At 49.3% G+C, this 21,219-nt stretch overlaps 1 protein-coding gene across 1 annotated transcript in view; it reads left to right on the top strand.

Moving 5' to 3' along the window:
* The first annotated feature begins 4,451 nt into the window (after positions 1-4,451).
* The window catches only part of LOC136458964 (probable glutamate carboxypeptidase LAMP1), a 32,752-nt gene continuing 15,984 nt past the window's right edge, over positions 4,452-21,219 (top strand). Inside the window, exon 1 of the mRNA XM_066458861.1 lies at positions 4,452-4,669. Within this exon, the coding sequence (XP_066314958.1) occupies positions 4,452-4,669 (218 nt within the window). The remainder of the gene's footprint in view (positions 4,670-21,219) is intronic.

Raw genomic sequence — 21,219 nt, 5'->3', positions numbered from 1 at the left:
TTGCGCATTCCATTCCATCTCCTCCAATGTTGATGCAACACATGCACTAACACGATCAACAATGATATGATCCACTTTATATCATCATGTGATCATATTGGTTCATCGATCTTGACTTCACTTGCTTTTCACCACTACCTTCGTCCATCGGCGCCAAGTCTTGCTCAAGCTTCACTGCCACGCGGTCCATCGCTCCAAAGCCTCCGACTTGCCCTTCACGCTTGCAACCAGTCCATCAAGCCAAGTCTTGTCTTAATCTTCTCCACCTTGATCACATGACTCAATGTCATGTCTCATGTGTAATGAGCTCCTTCATCATCACATGTGTGAGCTTTGCAACATCTCCAAGCCATTTTCACCTTCATGGCATATGTTGCTCATACATATGTACATGTGGACTAATCACCTGTGTATCTCACATAAACACAATTAGTCCACCTAGGTTGTCACTCAATTACCAAAACCATACAAGGACCTTTCAGTCGCGTCCTCCTCCGAAGCCCCTGTCTACCTATCGCCCTGCAACCATCTCGCCCGCATGATTGGTTACCGCGGGAAGAGAACACGCAGCAACCTGCATGGAGCTCTGGATCGGACGCCGAGGGTCCCCTGCATCTGTTAGACGTGCGTGGCGGCGCTAGGGCTGAAGCGACATAATGTCGTTCACCGGACGGCCGTGGGGGAACACACTCACAAGAACGACGGAGGCCCTGCCTGATGGCCTCGCTCCCCACCTCTCGTGTGGCGTCCACGCATCCGATGCCACGCGTGGAGGAGCTCGGGTCGGCCTTCCCCTTGCGGCTCCATCTGTTATAACCCATGCAGACACATGGCAGAGCAGGGGGCGGACAACGGGCAATGACGATGCAGGGCTCCTCGTGTGAGCACATGACCGCGGAGCACACGGCGGAGGCGGGCGTGGCCACGGTCGGGTACTCGGGTGTGGCTATGACCTGACGGGGGATCTCCGCCTAGGCCACGCCAAGCCTAGTGGCCGCCTCGTGGTCCTCGACGCTGTTGGTGCGGGCCCTGACGTGACCCCGTAGGAGCTGGCGGGCATGTCGGCCAGGGTCATCGCTGACAAGGGCGAGTGCACATGGTTCCGCACTACATTCCGATGTGCTCCCCTTCACCGAGATGGTGGAGCAGGTGAACTGGTCGCTATCACCGCGGTTGCAGCCATGACACCGCTGCCACACGCAGCCTCTGCTTCGATGCCCGCCTCATCGAGCTCTACAGCGTCCTCAGGGACCGAATCAACCAAGCAGAACCTCCCTCCCTTCGAACGCATGCAAGAAGCTAGCTAGCTGGCAAGACTCCAGAGGCCATGCATCTGGTCTCGCTGGTGATGGAAGCATGGCTACATCCAGATCGTCCATCCACCCTCGCTGCAACACCGTTGATTACTGTGGGGATTCATCGCTGAAGCCATAAGACATCATGGTTTTTCATCCGTCGACGATGTTCTTACCATGAGACGAAGTCGATTTGCTTGTTTAGCACGCGCTCCGTCTCCTCGCCTCAACTAGTGCTCTACTCTACCTACACGCCAGGCGTGCACCGGCGGTGTCAGTGCGCCAAGCCGGTCGTACAACCCACATGCCTGACTGACTACGCGTGGTGCGCCCTGCGGCCAACGACCCTAGTGCCCTGCAACCGCGCTCACGGTAGGTAGCCCGCGCAACCTCCTAGCTACAGCCCTACGAGTCCTCCGCGACCGAGTGCCTACGACCTCCCTCGCGCGACCTCCGTGCCTGTGGGTGGCGGCCAGCCCCACGCGGCCCCTGCGTCGGCGACCGGCGGCCCGGCGGCAGGTGACATGACCAGTGGCGGCGGCCATGCTCCAGCCGGCAGTGGAGGAGCTCGCGCGGCAACTACGATGTCGGGAGGCTTGTCTGAGGGGCGTGGAGTAGCTTGCAGCCACGGTCTCGACATCGTGCTCCAGCAAGTGGGACGGTGAGAGAGGAAGAAGGGTCCATTTTTAATAAGGATAACTAAGGTGAGGGGTTAATTGAAAAATACATGTTATGGTAGTGTCACGTCAGCAAAAAAATGTCCATGTGGGCCTGCGGTACACCGCTTAACAAGTTTAGGGACCAGAAATGTATTTTCCAAGTTCATGTACCTATGTGGCACAGGCATACAAATTCGAGGGCCGCTCGAATGAATATGAATATTTGATTGTAGCTATAACCTATGAATATATTGGTTGATGAAATGGTTGTCAAGTAATTGACCTAAAGACATGTTATTTGAGAGCTCGGGACATAAAATTGAGAGTTAAATGCATGGGTGGTTCATCAACTTGCGCTCTAGTTTCGCTTAGGTCCATCAACTTTGAAACTGGGTTTTTAGGTCCATGAACTTTTAAAATGGTTCACTGCAGGTCCATGCCATTTATTTAACCTTAAATTCAACGTATATTTGCTGAAAACGCCCTACTGCCTTTATCTTCTACGCGCTCAGACCCTTCCTGCTCAACGCATGCATGCACGTCGGCTTCAGCCGCCGGTCGCGCGCGTACAGCAGCCACTGCTGCTACTCCCGTTCCACAAGGCGCGCGCGTACAACATGGACGCCGAGACCATGGAGGTGGCGCTCGACCAGATCCGCCGCTTCCTGCGCCAGCACCAGCAGAGCAAGGCCAAGGCCGAGCGCTGGGTAGCCACGCGGCCCCTGCGCCTCAGCTTGCCACGCGGGGGAGGCACCGCGTGCTCTGCCAGGCGATCCCAAGGCGCAGCAGCATCGCCAGCGTGTTCTGCTCGACGCGGCCAGTTTCCAGTGGCGCGTGCGGCGAGGTGCAGCATTGTCGGAGCTCACGCGTCAAGCGCTTCCACGGCGTCTTCCCGGCCGCGCACGCGCAGCCGGCGTGTATCAGCATCGCCGTCGGGATCGGCACCGGCGCAAAGAAGCTGCTGGCCTCAAGCAGCCTCTCAGCTACCTTGCCGAGCCCGACGGGTGTCTCCTAGCGTAGCAGCGTGAAGCACGCGTCCAGGAGCTGGACGAGGCCCGAGTTGTCACGCACCGCGGCGTCGTCCTTGGGTGACCACATCGGCGCCCGGTGCGGCTCGTCCCTCATTATCTCCCGGAGCTCGGCTGCGCCTTGGGATCGCCTGGCGGAGCATGCGGTGCCTCCCCCGCGCGGCAAGCTGAGGCGCAGGGGCCGCGTGGCTGCCCAGCGCTCGACCTTGGCCTTGCTCTGCTGGTGCTAGCCCACGAAGCGGCGGATCCGGTCGAGCGCCACCTCCATGGTCTCGGCGTCCATGTTGTACGCGCGTGCCTTGTGGAACGGGAGCAACAGCCGTGGCTGCTGTACGCGCGCGACCGGAGGCCGAAGCCGACGTGCATGCATGCGTTGAGCAGGAAGGATCTGAGCGCGTAGAAGATAAAGGCAGTAGGGCGGTTTTCTACAAATATACGTTGAATTTAAGGTTAAATAAATGACATGGACTTGCAGTGAACCATTTTAAAAGTTCATGGACTAAAAAATCCACTTTCAAAGTTGATGGACCTAAGCGAAACTAGAGCGCAAGTTGATGGACCACACATGCATTTAACTCTAAATTTGATTATTTGCACGTATGAATTTTTCTTAGCTTTATGTTTGTGCAGGGACTAATTAAATATTTTTATGTTTTTTTATAGAACCCTAAATGGAATAGTTTTCGTTATAGCTTTCAGAGGAAGCCATTTCTAAATGGTTTAGCCCGGGGATTTAAAACATTGACTCTTTACCAAAAGGAGGTTCTGTGATGATACTTAAAAGCGATGATCTTTAAATGCTATAGAATTGATTTTATCTTGGAAAAGAAACTGCACACTAATGTTTTTTTTTATTGAAGAGTTTTATGACGTTGTTTCCCAAACTACCGCATCATATAAAATGAAATAAAAAATGAATAAAACATAGACATTTAATTTCATGGCTTATATAGAGTTAGTAATCGTGCTATGAGAGTTTGATCTAAATAAACTCCCTCCTCTCTTCCTAGAAACGATGCTGTCATCGAAAGCACCTATGTGTAACTCATAAATTTTTCACTCAGACCGACCTAACATGTGGCGAGGCCTAAATCGCCTTTTAAACAGGGTCAACGGTCCAGCCAGACTGAAACAGACGTACCACACCTGCTTCACAACAAACCACAAGCATCCGGTCAGTGTAACTGCAACCGGGAACGGAGCACGCTCACTGCTCACAATGTGTAAAAGCGAAAACCGTGGAGCACGAACGCGGACGGATCCTCTGCATCCAATCTACGGCGATTTCCTTTTCAAAAGAAGAAGGTACCGCGTTGCATATTCTCCAGCGTTGGCTTGACAGCAACAGTCCAGCGGAGTGAATTCCTGTCCAGCGTGCGCGGAGGGGACAACACCCGCCGCTTAAACCCCGCTACCTGAGCACGCGCCGCTCGCCACAGCAGAGCACACCACCCACCAGCTCCGGCGCCATGTCCCGCCCCGAAACGGCCTCGCTCCTCGCCCCCTCGCCGCCGCTGGCAAAACCCCACCCGCGCGGCCGTTTCCTCTGCCTCCTCTCGCCCATGCTCGCCGTCCTCGGCGCCTCCCTCGCGGTGCTCCTCTTCTTCGCGCTCCAGCCCGCGCCAAACCCGGTCCCAAACTACGAGGCGCTCTTCCTCTCCCTCGGATCCAACGAGACAGCCGCCTCAGCCCGAATTTTTTACTATTTAATCTTTTTAAAAAAAATATGTTTGGTCTCTTTGTAGGAGTAAACTTATCTTTAGACTCTGGGTCAACGCTAAGACTCATGACGTTGATAACACGTCTCGAAATTCTAGGTGACTTTAACGTGGTCGTATCTCGAGCTCAGCGGCATAGGTCTCGGCGCCGACGCCGGAGGCATGTAATCTGGCGCGGTGGCAGCGCATCACCGTTCGGGTTCGGGCCGCCATGTGCCGGTGCTCAGCGTCGTCAGAGGTCAGAGCCCAGAAGCACGCTTGCGTGCAGGACCGAGCTGAAAAACGGCGCCAGGCAGGACCGAGCTGGACCGACTAGGATTGGCTGCATGCGCCAAAAGAAAAAAAGAAAAGAAAGAAAACTTGCATGCATACGAGCTCGATCTTGTTTGTTTTCTGGCCGGCCTGGTCGAGCGTCGGTCAAACGAACACAGGCAGACATGGCACTATGGCAGCTCCTGGTCTGTGCTGTGTGCTGTGTGCTGTGTGCTGTGTAGCGTGGGTCTTAATGGCCTGCCGCTGCCCTCATGCCTCATGTCATGTACTAGTATGTCCCGAGAATGATGAGCCAAGGGGTCCCAGCAAACAAAACCCCTGTGGGCGTGATAAAAGCCAACCAGGGTTGGCTTTTGAAGACCTCCCAGCATTCTTATTCCGTACATCTTGCTTGGATTTTATGAGGGATTTATTTGGCCGTGTTCGCTTGTCTTTAGGAGTAAGAAGAGGATGTATCACCTCATTCTATTTCATAAACCAAATACAAAAAGTGAGAAGTGAGAAGAGGATGTATCACCTCATTTCTCAAACCAAACAATAAGCATGTTCGCTCGTTGGTTTCAGCCAGAGTTTATCAGCCAACAATGTTATTCAAAATATTCCTAGAAGCATCGTAGCATTTTTCAGGATCTAATCATGGTACATGCAAAATTTCAGAATTAATACCAATCATTCGTTTATCCCAAAAATTTATTATGCTAGAAAAACTAAATATAAGCCTCTCAAAGGTGATAAGTCTAAAATCTACAGGATTTAGAGAGCTCATATACCTTATACCATGTTTCGAATATAATTATTCAAAAAATTATTCTTGCAATTACATGGTATATTCATAATGTGTGATAAACAAATACATTCAAAAGAGCAGAGAAATATCAACACATGTCATATATGCATGGACATAAAATAAATATTGTCAATGTATAAAAAAATTCTGTTAATACTGAACATACAAATCTGCTAGAAATTACAAGTTCGCAGAGGAATACAATTGCAAAGTTAAATGTTGATCCTCCATTAAAAATTCAGCTATGGGACTTGAATATAATTTGCTGTGTGGATGCGAGCTTATACAGGTGTGCCGGCAACAATAGTTGGAGAAACCATAGTGATGGGTGCAGCCATGCTGGTGTGCCGCGTAACATGCACACATGCAACTGCAAGTGCAGCTAGGGCCTACTCTGGCAGCGGCGCCGATATCCATGCAATGGCACCTGCGTGGTACTATTTGTGGATGCATCAACGTACGTACTATCCATGTATTAATACTTAGCAGTGTCGTTATATAGGCGTGCAAGCCAGAGTTCAGGAATATATATATATCACTTTTCCTATCCATCGGTCGACTGAAATCAGGCTCATCCTTCAGTCGACGTGCGGTCCTTCGTATCGGGTCCAGCTGTGGCTGTTTTCGCCTTGTCGGGTCCGTCCTCATTATCGGGTTCAGGATTGGAGAACACACCCGCTATCGCCCACCGCCCAGACAGGAGTCACAGGACACCGTACACAGACATGAAGGGACTCGGTGTTTTTGGTGGAGCTCTTCGCGGCGGAGGGGGCGATTCCTCTGTCCATCTCCGTGCTCCTCTCCGTTTAGGCGCGCCGGAGCCTCTCCTCGGCGATTTTGGAGGCTCAGTCGCGGCCGCCATTGGTAGAGGTCGTCAGGTACCCTGACTCGCGAATCCCTGTCTTGTTTTGGATTTATCTCAGGTGTTTCTACTGGATCTGGTTCTATAGTTGGTCGATTGGATTTCATGGTGTCTGGATGACCGGATGTATCTATGGTTCGATTCCATGGAGGATGGAGTTGGCTTAGCTCAGTGAAACTTTGGGGCCGTGGTATCTGGGATTGCATGGCTTAGTTTAGTAGATCCGGTGTTGTCTCTCTAGGTTGCATGGGGGATTTGCCTTTTGTGGTGGGGGATTCGTCGGAATGGCGAAATGGTGAGTGGAGAATTATACGAACTACCGATGTGCTTTTGTTCAGTCTGGTGGGCTATGTTTGGGTAGTGTTGACGAGTCTGCTGTCGCTGATATGGGGATGCTGAGATGCTTGGGGATTTTGCAGCCTAGGGGAAGCAAAGCAAGCAGACAGGTAGGGAGGACGGAGGGAAGGATCTTGTAGTTCGTTTCTCTCTTTTCCATTTGGTTTGAATTACCTAATGCAGTTGAATGGTTGTTCACATGCTGCTCCAGCATGTGCAGTTTTTCCTATAAATAGGAATAGGCCTATAATTAGTTCTATGGGAAGTTGGCACTTCGTGGTGTTAATCTGCTTTTTTAACACAATGTGATTGTGGATATGGTTCTCATGGGTGAATTGTCATGGATTTGTGATCCTCCACCGTTCTAGGAAAATCATATGTTTGAGATTCTTAAAATTACTATTTCCTGTGAGAATTCAGGATATGGCTTTCATGTCATGGCCTTGGAAGCTTCAATTAGAATTTCCCTTGTCCTTGTCAGTTTGCATGTGTTTCCATGCATTTCAGTTGGGTTGAGCCAGTTGTGCTATTTTCTAACAAACGTTGCTTGTGGCTATCATTAATAAGTTCTTAATTTATGCATTTTGGGCATTTTTGGAACCTTCACTTATCTGTCGGTTTTAAGGACAGGGTTATATATTAGATCTACATGCCTGCTAGAGTTTTCAATTTTTTCTAGTCATGTCAAAATTCATGGACACTAAACTGAATATCCCATATTCATTATTTTGTGCTGGATATTTTGATTAGAAAATTTTTGGAAAATAGCACGCACCCACTTTGTAATAGAACATAGAATTTCACAAGAAACATGAGATGGGCCTCATAATGACAGTTTAGCGTCAATAAGAACCTAAGTACCCGATGCTCTTTGTTTGCACTATCATACTGAACTTCTATCCGGTTCTATAACCTATGTATGCATTCTTTCTGAAACACACTATCCTACATTGTACAGCTCAACCTAAATTCACCAAATTAATAAACCTTCGTCTTTAAATGTACTCTGTACATTCTGAATTTGTTTGATGGATAAGTCTAGCTGCTATGGTCTTTGTGGGGCTGTTGTGGTCTTTGTGTTTTTAGGACAACATAGGACATCATCTTAGACTAGAGGACAACATCTTAGACTAGCATCTAGAGGACAATATCTTAGCATCTAGGACAGCATCTTAGACTAGCATCTTGGCATATGCTTGGCTGGCTAGCAGCCTATAAATATGTATCCCCAACCCCTTGGGTTGGTATGCCATTGAGAAGTAAACCAGAAAATTGTCCCAACTCCTAGTGTCATCCTCTCTCGATGAGAGTAAGAATTCTGCTACTTCCAAGAGTGATAATTCAGCGACTAACAAGTGGTATCGGAGCCGTATTATCCTGTAGCCTGAGCATCTCCTGCTCATCTCCTCTCCCAACCACACAACAGCCCCAGCTGCGAGCAGCAGCTCCGGCCGCTCCTGCTCACTCCTCCCCCGCTCAGACGAGCAGCAGCTCGTCTGAAGCAGCCCTCTCCCCACGCAGCAGCCCCCCGGTAGCGCATCATGTCCGTAGGGCAGTCTCAGCGCTCGGTCGCCTCGAGCACGCGGCGTCGGCAGGAGGCCGAACTTGCCACGGTAGAGGAACACGAGCGAGCGGCGGTAGAGACCGCTGCGGCGGCGGCAAGGGCATCGAGGTTGGCAGCGGCAGAGCTGGCAGCAGCCAGAGCAGAGGCGGAAATAGTGGCGGCGGCGAATGCAGCACGTGCGGCAACAGCGGAGGTCGAGGCTCTGCGCGACAGCATTGGCAGCTCCATTTCCGCTGACGACACTGTCGACGTGGACCTTGAGCTGCTAGAGAGGGAGGTAGCACGAGCGCAGGTGGTGCAGTGGGCAGCTGCGCACGCCCACGAGCGTGGCAGCAGGCTAGACAGGCGTGGACGCGCTGGCGGCGCTCCTGGAGGAGGCGCACACGGCGATGGCGCTCTTGGGGCAGCCGCGCACGTCCACGAGCGCGGCGGCAACCTAGATAGGTGCGGATGCGCTGGCAGCGCTCCTAGAGGAGGCACACACGGCAACAGTGCCGGACGGGTCGATGGAGAGCGCGGCCTTCATAGGTAGTGTGGCTCTCTCTCCCTGGATCAGTACCGACGGGTCGATGGAGAGCGTGGCCTTCATAGGCAACGTGGCTCTCTCTCCCTGGATCGGTACCGTGGTTACCACGGGCTCTAGGCTGTTGTCAGGGACGTCGGTCCCGGCGATGGGTGGCCTACCCTCACCAAGACCAACTACGTCGAGTGGGCTATGGTGATGAGGGTAAAGCTCCAGGTGCGGCACATGTGGGAGGCAGTCCAATACGACGACATCGACTACGACCTAGATCGACGGGCGCTGGATGCCCTCATCGCTGCAGTCCTGCCCGAGATGTAGTTCTCGCTTACCAACAAGCGGACTGCCAAGGAGGCTTGGGATGCCATTGCTGCGGCACGCATCGGCAGCGACTGCGCCTGCAAGTCCACACTGCAGGCACTTCGCAAGGAGTGGGAGAACCTGGACTTCAAGCCAGGTGAGGATGTTGATGACTTTGCTCTCCGTCTCAACACTCTGTTGTAGAAGATGGTGCAGTTCGGCAATGACACCTACGGCGAGGAGAGAGCTATCGAAAAGCTCTTTCGCTGTGTCCCCGAGAAGTACAAGCAGATGGCTCGCTTGATCGAGTCCCTACTGGATCTCTCCACGATGTCAATCGAGGAGGCGATAGGTCGCCTCAAGGTCGTCGACAGCGATGAGCCACAGTCTCTCTCGGGGCCCATCACCACTGGCGGGAAGCTCCTTCTCACTCAGGAGCAGTGGCTTACTAGACAAGGTGATCGGAAGAAGGGGGAGCCTTCTTCCGTGACAGGTGGCCGCAAGCATGGCAAGCCATGCAAGGCGCATAGAGACGCCCCGGCCGGGGCGCGAGGACATGCCGAGGGTGATGCCTGTGGAGGCGCCTAGGGCGGCGCCGTCGGTAGGCACAAGCCAGCACGAGATGACGCCTGCCGCAACTGTGGCCAGCTCGGCCATTGGGCCAAGGACTGCCGATAGCCACGACGCGGCCAGGCTCACGTCGCATAGGTGGAGGAGGAGCCAGCTCTATTCATGGCACATGCAAGCATTGAGCTACCTCTAATGGCACCAGCCGCAGTGGCTCTCCTCCACCTCGACAAGCCAAAAGCACACGCCCTCCTCGACGACAGCTCCGGCAACGACAAGACTGACGGGTGGTGCCTCGACACCGGCGCCACCCATCACATGACCAATCGATGGGAGTTCTTCACCGAGCTTGACTCTAGCATCCGAGGCTCCATCAAGTTTGGGGATGCCTCCAGCGTGGAGATCAAGGGCGTCGGCTCCGTCATCTTCACCACCGTGTCTGGTGAGCACAGGCTGCTCACCGGAGTCTACTACATCCCCGCATTGAGGAACTCCATCATCAGCTTGGGACAGCTGGATGAGAACGGTTCACGTGTGGTGGTTGAGGACGGAGTCATGAGGATTTGGGATCGTCGTCGTCGCCTTCTTGCCAAGGTATCCAGAAGCGCAAATTGACTCTACGTCCTTAACGTGCAGGTGGCACAACCCCTCTGTCTCACTGCTCGTCGGGATGACGAGGCGTGGTAGTGGCATGAGTGTTTCGGGCACCTTCACTTTGAGGCCCTAAAGCGGCTCAGTGCCACGGAGATGTGCGAGGCCTGCCATGCCTCGACCATGTGGAGCAGCTCTGCGACGTCTGCATGTTGACAAAGCAGAGGCGACTCCCCTTTTCACAGCGGGCTAGCTTTCGAGCCAAGGAGAGGCTCGAGCTTGTGCACAGGGACTTGTGTGGCCCGGTGACACCAGCCACACCGGGAGGACAACGCTACTTCCTGCTGCTCGTCAACGACCTCTCCCGCTACATGTGGGTGATGGTCCTCGGCAGCAAGGGAGAGGCTACGGACGCCATCAGGCACGCGTAGGCTACTGTGGAGGCGGAGTGCGGCCGCAAGCTGCACGTGTTGCGCACCGACAACGGCGGCGAATTCACGGCGACTGAATTCACATCGTACTGCGCTAACGAGGGCATTCAGCGCCACTACTCCGCACCATATAGCCCGCAGCAGAACGGCATCATTGAGCGACGCAACCAGACGGTTGTGGGGATGGCTCGGGCCCTCCTCAAGCAGAGGGGGATGCCGGCTATCTTCTAGGGAGAGGCGGTGGTGATGGCCGTCTACATCCTCAACCGCTCGCCTACCAAGGCGCTCGATGGTAGGACGCCGTACAAGGCTTGGCATGGGTGCAAGCCGACGGTCTCCCACTTGTGGGTCTTCGGCTGCCTCGCGTTTGCCAAAGAGCTTGGCCACATCAGCAAGCTCGACGATAGGAGCACTCCGGGACTGTTCATCGGCTACGCGGATGGCTCGAAGGCCTACCGCATCCTCGACCCAAAGACACAGCATGTGCGCACGGCGTGCAACGTTGTGTTCAACGAAGGGCGAGGATGGGCGTGGGACAAGGCGGTGGACGATGGCTCAGCTCCAATGTATGATGACTTCTCTATCAAGTACGTCCACTTTGAGGGAGCTGGGGGAGTAGGCAGCTCTTCTTCAGCGAGCGCGTCTACCCAAGTCCTCAAGCCTCCATCGACCCCGGTGCCTGCTACTCTGAGAGCACCACGCTCTCCATCTAGGACCTCGGCTGCGATGAGTTCTTCGCTGGCTCCACCACAGCCGGCAACGCCACGCACTCCAGCATCGACAGGCACCACTCCGGGCATGTCTACTCCACCACCAGCTCGTGTCGAGCATGGCCCAGTTGAGCTCGCTACTCCGCTCTCTCACGACAAGGAGCACATCGATGCGTACCATGATGGTGAGCCGTTGCGGTACTGTACGATGGAGAACCTTCTCGGCGACCAATCGGTGTTAGGATCGGTGCCTCACGACCTGGAGGCGCAGTTGCACCTTGCGTATGATGACGGCGAGCCTCGATCGTTTGCAGAGGCTGAGAGACACGCGGCATGGCGCGCCGCGATGTAGTTGGAGATGGATGCGGTTGAGAAGAACCACACCTGGGAGCTTGCTGACCTTCCTCTTGGTCATCACGCGATCACCCTTAAGTGGGTGTACAAGTTGAAGAGGGATGAAGCCGGTGCCATCGTCAAGCACAAGGCTCGCTTGGTGGCACAAGGTTTTGTGCAGCAGGAGGGGGTCGACTTCGATGACGCCTTTGCTCCCGTGGCACGGATGGAGTCCGTGCAACTCCTCCTCGCGCTAGCTGCCCAGGAGGGCTAGCGTGTTCATCACATGGATGTCAAGTCGGCGTTCCTTAATGGCGACTTAAAGAAGGAGGTCTACGTGCACCAGCCACCGGGATTTATGATCCTCGGCAAGGAGGGCAAGGTGCTCCACCTGTGCAAGGCCCTCTATGGCTTGCGGCAGACACCGAGGGCATGGAATGCTAAGCTGGATTCTATGCTAAAGGGGATGGGCTTTGAGCAAAGCCCACACGAGGCGGCCATCTACCGATGGGGCAGTGGAGGTAATGCTCTGCTGGTGGGTGTCTACGTCGATGACTTGGTGATCACCGGCACCAAGGATGTGGAGGTGGCGGCATTCAAGGAAGAGATGAAGGCCACCTTCCAGATGTGTGACCTAGGACCTCTCTCCTTCTACCTGGGAATCGAGGTGCACCAGGATGACTCTAGGATCATACTTCAATAGACCACCTACGCCAAGCACGTCGTTGAGCTAGCTGGGCTCATCGACTGCAACCCAGCTCTCACTCCGATGGAGGAGAGGCTGAAGCTGAGCCACGACAGCATGATGGAGGAGGTGGACGCTACGCAGTACTGGCGTCTTGTGGGGAGCCTTCGCTACCTCGCCCACACATGGCCGGACCTGGCATTCTCCGTCGGCTACGTTAGTCGGTTCATGCAGCGACCGACAATGGAGCACCAGCAGGCTGTGAAGAGGATCATCTGCTACATTGCGGGGACTCTCGACCATGGCCTCAACTACCCTAGGTGCCCTGGGGTAGCACACTTTGTCGGGTACAGCGACAGCGACCATGCCGGCGACATCGACACCAGTAAGAGCACGAGCGGGATCCTCTTCTTCCTCGGCAAGTGCCTCGTTAGCTGGCAGTCGGTCAAGCAACAGGCGGTGGCCCTATCTAGCTACGAGGTCGAGTACATAGCGGCATCCACCGCTTCGACTCAGGCACTCTGGCTCGCTTGACTGCTTGGTGATCTCCTCGGCAGAGACACTAGAGCGGTGGAGCTCAGGGTGGACAGCAAGTCCGCTCTGGCCCTGGCAAAGAACCCCGTCTTCCATGAACGCAGCAAGCATATCTAGGTGAGGTACCACTTCATCCGAGGCTGTCTTGAGGAAGGGAGCATCAAGGCGAGCTACATCAACACCAAGGACTAGATTGCGGACCTGCTCACCAAGCCCCTTGGGAGGATCAAGTTCCTTGAGCTCTGCTCCAGGATCGGGATGGTTCAACTTTTCCACAAGACAATGCACAAGACTTAGGGGGAGAATGATGGATAGGTCTAGCTACTATGGTCTTTGTGGGGCTGTTGTGATCTTTGTGTTTTTAGGACAGCATAGGACAGCATCTTAGACTAGAGGACAGCATCTAGGACAGCATCTTAGACTATTATCTAGAGGACAACATCTTAGCATCTAGGACAACATCTTAGACTAGCATCTTGGCATATGCTTGACTGGCTAGCAGCCTATAAATATATATCCCCAACCCCTTAGGTTGGTATGGCATTGAGAAGTAAACCAGAAAATTGTCCCAACTCCTAGTGTCATCCTCTCTCGATGAGAGTAAGAATTCTGCTACTTCCAAGAGTGAGAATTCAGCGACTAACAGTTTCCAATGCAAAACTGCAAAGCACTCACTCATCATCTTTGCTCCAAAATGAATACGTACAAGAATGGCAGTTGGGTTAGATGCTATGACCGTTTGCATCCATTTGTTGTAGACCCGACCGGCTCTCTGTTCTTTTTTAAACTGAATGCAGAGCTTCACTTGTTCTTTTCTAAACAGGTATCAGTATTTTGTAGTCGTAGTATTATATACTTTCTTTTTCGAGCATCGCTAGATGGCATGTGACAATATGGTTTCTTATAGTCCTGAGCATTGCTAGATCGACAACTACACTTACTTGTGCTGCATTAGAAAAAAAGCACCTATTTATGGCTTTTTAGTCATGTGTCTTATCCGGATTATTAGAGGCTCTCCTCTTGAGGAGCTTTTTTTTTATCTTTTGCTGATCTTGAGTGGATTTGAATTTTTTTCTGTCTAGTTATGTATCCAAATTCCAGTGACTTTAGGTAATATTGTTTTGGCCATTTTGAGTCACATTGACTGTTAACTATCTCTTCCTATGGTCCTGTTAACAATTACATTAATTTTTGTAATCTGCTACATTATTTTGTTGTTGTTTTGACCTTGTCATTCCTTCCAACCGCTTCTTTGGCTTATAGTGTCGCACCATGTTTACTTCCAGTTCTTGTTCTTAGCGTCTAATTATTCTCTCAACTGATCCTTCAACCTGCCCGCTTCTCCGGCCTCCTATCTCTTGTAATCTGTGATTGTGCTGGTTTTGGGAAAAACTTTTGTAAATTGTCCTTCTATAGAAAATAATTGTCTTTTGTAATATGTGATTGTGCTAGTATTGAGAAAAGATTTTGTAAATTGTCCTTCCATAGAAAATTCTTTTCTCTTGTAATCTGTGATTTGTCTTGGTTATGGGAATTTTTTTTTGTAAATTGTCCTTCCATAGAAAAAAAATTATCTCTTGTAATGTTGTATTTGTGCTTGTGCTTGTGTAGAATAAAAATTGTGTCTTTATTATGTGATTTTATTATTGCCAAAAGCTATCATCCCTGTATCCGTTGAAATTATGTGATTTGTCAAAATTTGGATCTAATTTATGTGCCACCAAGCTGGCTAAGTGAGCTCTGGGTTAGCATTCTGGCATTTCAGCATGTTGATTATCTTTGCAGTAAGAATGAAAACCTGAATACACTTGTTTATTGAAGCTGGCTTTGCTATTGTGGTGGATTTTAATATTTCCTCCCATCACAAATATAAGTTCATCCATAACTTGTCCTTGCATTGAGCTTTCAAGACATTTCATTATTATGATGAATCAGCTTGCACAGTTTTAGTAACTCATTTAAGCGGCTATGATATTTGAATGTTATTACCTCAGTAGAGCTAGTCCTCTGTATTTGTTGTCTGACAGTTTGGCTTGTGAAATTGCACTCACCGATAATGTAAATTGCAAGTATCGAACATTGCAATTTCCATATTTGTGTTTTGTAATTTTTTAAGACCATATTCCTTGCTCTGCAGGATCAACTTGGAAGTGTTGCTCTCCTTTCAGGATTCTTATTCATCATGCTGGGATTTGGTCTCTGTACTAGAGGGTAACTTCTTTTTGTCTCTATACTGGAGGATATAGTCTTTATATTTTGAAGTTTACATGAAGTCTCTGTCTAATTGAATCTATCAGGACAATGAGCCACTCATGAGAGTGCTCTCCAAGCTAATCAATCTCGATAGCCTGGACCTGGTTTTATTTGTTGGAGAATCATTGGTTGGTAATGACCCCGTGGATCAACTCACTAAATTTAATCAGGTATAGTAACTTGCATTTCAAGGAGAGATGAATAGTACCACATAATGTTTTTTTTATCATGTTTGTTATACAAATATATGTTCCTGTTTCAGTCAAAGTTCTTGCCTCTTTGGTGTGACTCGACTCGACTTCCTTGCGTTGCAAAACTAAAAAGAACAAAATCTCAATTTGTATTCTTTCTGCACTGGTTACATGATCTTCGTATGACAACAGAGGCGTTGATAATCTTAAACATTTCATTTTTGTGTGTGTGTTCTGTTCTTCTTTTGTTCTTCTAGTGAAATGATACATAGCTCTCCTATGGGTTAGATAAAAAATGTACTACCCTTTGTCCTTTTGTGTGCCTCATGCTTTTGATTACCGGGGGATAAATATACTTGCTAATTCCATGGTGCTGTGTAACACAGGGCACAGCATGGAAAAGGTTCTTGTACCACGTTGGCCCAGGATTTATGGTCTATTTGGCCTACCTTGATCCCAGAAATTGTATGCCGTGCACCATTTCTTCCTCTATCTCTGTTCTCTATATCGCACAGTATTGATGCTTGTTAAATTTGAACAGTGGGAACAGATTTGCAAGCTGGTGCAGATCACAGATATGAGGTACACTTTTAGATCTTTGTTAAATCACGCCATATTCACCCTTGCAAGCAACATTTCTTGCATAATGCAAACCAAAACTAACTACTTTGCTCCTTTTTGTCATTTTTTTTAATTTGCTCATTTATAGCTCCTCTGGGTGACCTTGATTGGCCTCATCTTCGCGTTAATTATTCAGTCACTATCTGCTAATCTTGGAGTAGTGACAAGTATTTTATAGAGAACTAGTATATATTATGCTTAGGAGTACACTCTCTCACGTCAATTGGAATTGATGGCTGTTCACTGACTCAGGGCGGCATCTTGCCGAGCTATGCAAGACGGAATATCCAGCATGGGTGAGAATCTGCCTATGGCTGCTAGCAGAGTTAGCTATGATTGCTGCAGATATCCCAGAAGGTTAAGATCATTTCTTGATAATCTTGCATAAAAAAATATTGTTAAACTGCTATGTTTGATTTTCGGTTGATCGTGTATTATATTAATGAACATATATGGATACAATAAAAGAGGATTCAGTGTTGTTGTAGACTAATTCTTAATGCCAAAGCTAAACTGACTGATTTATTCTTCTTGCTAATTTCCAATTCATTTGGTCCACTGTTTATTCCTGTAAAACTAAGGAATGAAAATTAATCAACAATTGTTTTTGCCAATATATAGAACTCAATTGGTTTTCACATTCATTTGACCGTTTGCTTCTTACAAATGTTACCATTTTTCAGTTATTTGAACAGCTTTTGCTTTCAACCTCTTGTTCCACATACCTTTGTGGGTGGGGGTTCACATCACTGGCTCAAGCACACTTCTCCTCCTTGGAATGCAAAAATATGGGGTAATCATTTTATTGCCAGACTATTCATATCAAAAATGTTTTTACTGACATTCTCACAAACTCTTGTGTACTCTGTATTCTCTAAAGTTGTGTTTGGTTTGAGGAGTTGGCCTAGATGAAATGATCCATCATGAGAATTTCTGTGGGATGACTCGGTCCTTCACGTTTATACTATAAGTGCTTATGAGGAAGAAGTAGTGATGGATCAACACATCCAATTCCTCAGACCAAACAAGAAATTTAGGAGTCCTATCATGTACCATCCCACATTAGCATGATACTAGTTCATTCTTAGTCTTATATGGAATCTGATCCTACAGGGGCTGTCGGCTGCACACTCTTCCTCGCAGTGGCATTAGCTCACTAGCTCGGACTAGTGGAGTCAGAGAAGAAAATGATCCTATGCAGATACGGGCTGTTTGGATGCTGCCTCCCAGGCAGCTCCGGCGCCAGGCAGCATTCCTAGGCGTCCTATTTTGATCGCCTGGGGCTGAGATCAGTTGCCTAGCAGGCATGTCCAGGTGAGGGCGGCATCCAAACAACCCCATAATGCTGGAGCTGGACTGATGGCATTTTGTACATCCAGGGTTGAACTCTGAACTGGGCAGGTTGCAGACTTGCAGTTCAGGGGGAGCTCTGACTTTGACGTGCATGTTCTGGTAATCTGGTTGCATCTTGGTTTATTTGTGTTGAGTTCCGTGCAGTTAAATTCTTTTTTGCCTTGGCGAGAAGAATGCCGTTGGTTCCGATAGTGCTCTCTAGGCATCAGTGCTATTTACTTGTTAACCAAAGTGCTCGTTTTGGCCACTCATCACATGAACTGAATTGTACTACCAAAACTGGTGTGATGCTATCTGATCTATCAAACTAGTTCACACATTGTGGGAATCTAGAATAGGAAAATCTAAATTGACTTATTAATTGAATGATGGCTTTGCTTAATTGGTTCATTGGTCAAGTATGCCGAGCTGAACTGGAAATTTAGCTTCTTTGTATGCTCATTTCATCTTTACTAGGCTTTAGCTGTTGCTTCTATTTATTGACCAGTACATGTGTACATGTTTTTGACTAATGACTACTAACTGCTTGTATGGCTACAGACTTGTTCAAGGATATCAAAGATTTTGCCTCCCAACATGCATTTGCATCCTGTGATAATTTTTAGTCAACTGTAGATAATTGCATAGAAAATAGTATACTTTAATTGTACTATCAGCAGACTCCTCGTTTATGAGCTGGATTTTGTATAAATATACCAATACTTTTACTTATATACATATATAGTAAAATTGCAGTAACAACACATAGTATTTGCACTATTTGGAAAGTGCAATTTTCATATTCTTGTTTTGTAATTTTGAATATTCTATTCGTTGTGCATTTTGCAGCAGTAGAATAGAAATGGTACTATATTAATTTTGATTTGTGGTATGGCCCAAGAATATTCAGTGTATGCTTGTATGTATGTTTATTAGGCCGATTGTTTCATTTTGGGCCAAATGAGCTGCAAATCTCCATTGCGGGTATCGGATCATGTGCCCGTTAAGGCTTGGTGGGCCCGGTAGTTGCCTGGGTTGATTTTCGGGTTCATTCGTGGACCCGTTTTCCTTGCATGAAGAAGAAAAACAACAGAGACAAGCCATTGGATGCAGATCCAAGGGCTGTGGACGTCGACTGAAAAAGGTGTATATTTCAGTCGACTGGGATATAGCAAGTCCCTATATATATATATAGCATCGGCGCTGTTTTCCAGCTCGGTCCTGCAGTGCCCGGCGCCGTTTTCCAGCTCGGTCCTGCACGCAAGCGTGCCTCTGGGCTCTAACCTCTGACGACGCTGAGCACCGGCACATGGCGGCCAGAACCTGAACGGTGATGCGCTGCCACCGCGCCAGATTATAGGCCTCCGACGTCGACGCACAGAGCTGTGGCGCTGGCGCTAACTCTTATATTTTTGGGTGTCGGGTATCGGACACGTTAATGTCATCTAGGATTCCTTACTGTACATGATCAGACACCTCAGCGTCGTGAGTCCTGACGCCAACCCCAGAGTCTAAAGATGAGTTTACTTCATCCAAAGGGCCCAACGTAATTTTTTTTCTCGAAAAAAGAGCTAAATAGTAAAAAAATGGCCTCCTCGCACCTACGGATTTTTTTTTAATTTTAACATTTTTTGGAAACTAATTTGAAATCTAACACGGTCGGGTTTTTTTAAACTAACACTTTTGGTCGCACCTATTGCCCTGGCGTGACCATATGCCTGTGCCGCGCCATGTATGTTGGCGCGGCCGAGGGCTGATGTGGCGGTGACCAGAGTCGCTGACCACTGACGGGGCAGGGCCTACCACGCCACTGATCTTGGCGTGGCACTACCGCGTCCTGATCCATAGCACGGCAGAGCCGAATAAAACCGACCGCCGCTGCCCGCGTCCGCTAGTGGCCGAGCAGCCGCCGTTGCCCGAGCAGCGCAGCAAGGCCGTCTGGCTGCCGTGTTCGCCCACGCTAGCCCGCCGCTGAGCATGGCACGGCCGTCGGCCGCTCGGTGCGGCCGCCGAGCCCCCACGCCGACGCGCCACTCCCTCCGGCCACGCACGGCGGTTGCCCGCCGAGGACTATGCTCGCGCCTCCTGGCCCGGTCTAGCACGCTACAGCGAGGTACTCCCCTAATAGATAGTAAAATTATTACAGTATAGTTAGTATAGTTAGTAAAGTTATTTAGTTTAGTTAGTATAGGTAATATAGTAAGTTAGTATAGGTAGTAAAGTTAGGTAGTTTAGTTAGTACAGTTATTGAGTCTAGTTATACATTGGATTTAGTCTAATTAGTTGTTGTAGTTAGCCTTGTATAGATGTTAATATTAGATTAGTTATTATAGCTATAGTTAGAATATGTATTAATATTACTATAGACATTACGTACGACAATTTCGACGACATGATGAAGTTTCTTTTAATACTTTTGCAGATAGATTGTTGTGTTAGAGTTTTGTATGGAGGAAGTGTTAGGAGAGAAGATGGTATGTTTGAGGATATGGAAGAAGAATTGGAATGGTTTGATGAACCTCCTAGCTTCAACGACCTTTGTGTCCGTTTGAATGCAAAGTTTGACGATGATTTTACACTGAAGGGGAGGTTTGATACTGGGAAGACTAGGGCACACTATATCCTCATGCCCTTACACGACTCTGCTCACTGGTCCCGCTACACTAGGGTTCTCTAAGGTTTCAATGTGCCAATGACTAAGGTGGTGGTGGAGAATGGGTACCGGATGTAGGGTGTTCAGGACGGCCCATCCATTGATGGTGTTGGAGGCAATGAGCAAGAATTGGAGGTCAAAGGGGAAGCAACTCAGGGTAACATGGATTTGGATAGTCAGATGACGTAGGAGTAGTTTCATTCAACTGTAGTAGGTTGTATAAGCAATGACTTCGATGTGAATGATTTCAAACGAGATGCGGAGGAGCAGGAGGAGGCGAATAGGATCGGTGATGTAGTCAGCAGTGATTCAGACGATTCTGATGATGACCAAGGAGGTACAGATGCTACGCCAACAGCGGCTAATGCCATGTAAGTACCGGTTCATATTATGCCATTACCAGTACCAATTGAGGTTTTGTATGGTGTCTAGGCTCAGGATAGACTAGTCACAGATTTGACTGCAAATGATACCCCCTATGATTCATGGGCCAGAATTAGCGAAGCGCAATAGTATGTTCCCCCACCACCATATACAGCGACTGAGCTTGAGCAACTAAGGTCCAAGAACGTACCTTTCATGGGCGTTCCAAACTATAGGGATGTCAGCATAACGGATATGGCAGTTTGTGACACCGATCTCCAATTGTGTAGGAATTCATTGTATAACCATGAGAAAGAAATCCTTAGGAAGGGGATGATATTCAACACAATGTCAGAGATGAAACTCTTCCTTTAGGACTATGTTGTGTACCACCATAGGCCATACATCGTCACTCATTCGGACCAAGAGTTGAGGTACCACGTGATATAAAAGAACAGTTGTTTGTGGAGGTTAAATGCATGAAAGAGACAGAGTGATGGCAAGTGGAGGATAACTAAAGTTATCGAACCCCACACTTGCCTAGACAATATGGGGAAGGAAAATCATCAGTAGCTCACTGCATGTTACCTTGCCGATCGTATATTAGGGCTCA

This window comes from Miscanthus floridulus, chromosome 6, assembly GCF_019320115.1.
Source record: "Miscanthus floridulus cultivar M001 chromosome 6, ASM1932011v1, whole genome shotgun sequence".
NCBI lineage: Eukaryota > Viridiplantae > Streptophyta > Magnoliopsida > Poales > Poaceae > Miscanthus > Miscanthus floridulus.
The sequence above is the reverse complement of the archived record's forward strand: the minus strand, read 5'-3'. Positions and strand labels throughout refer to the sequence as shown.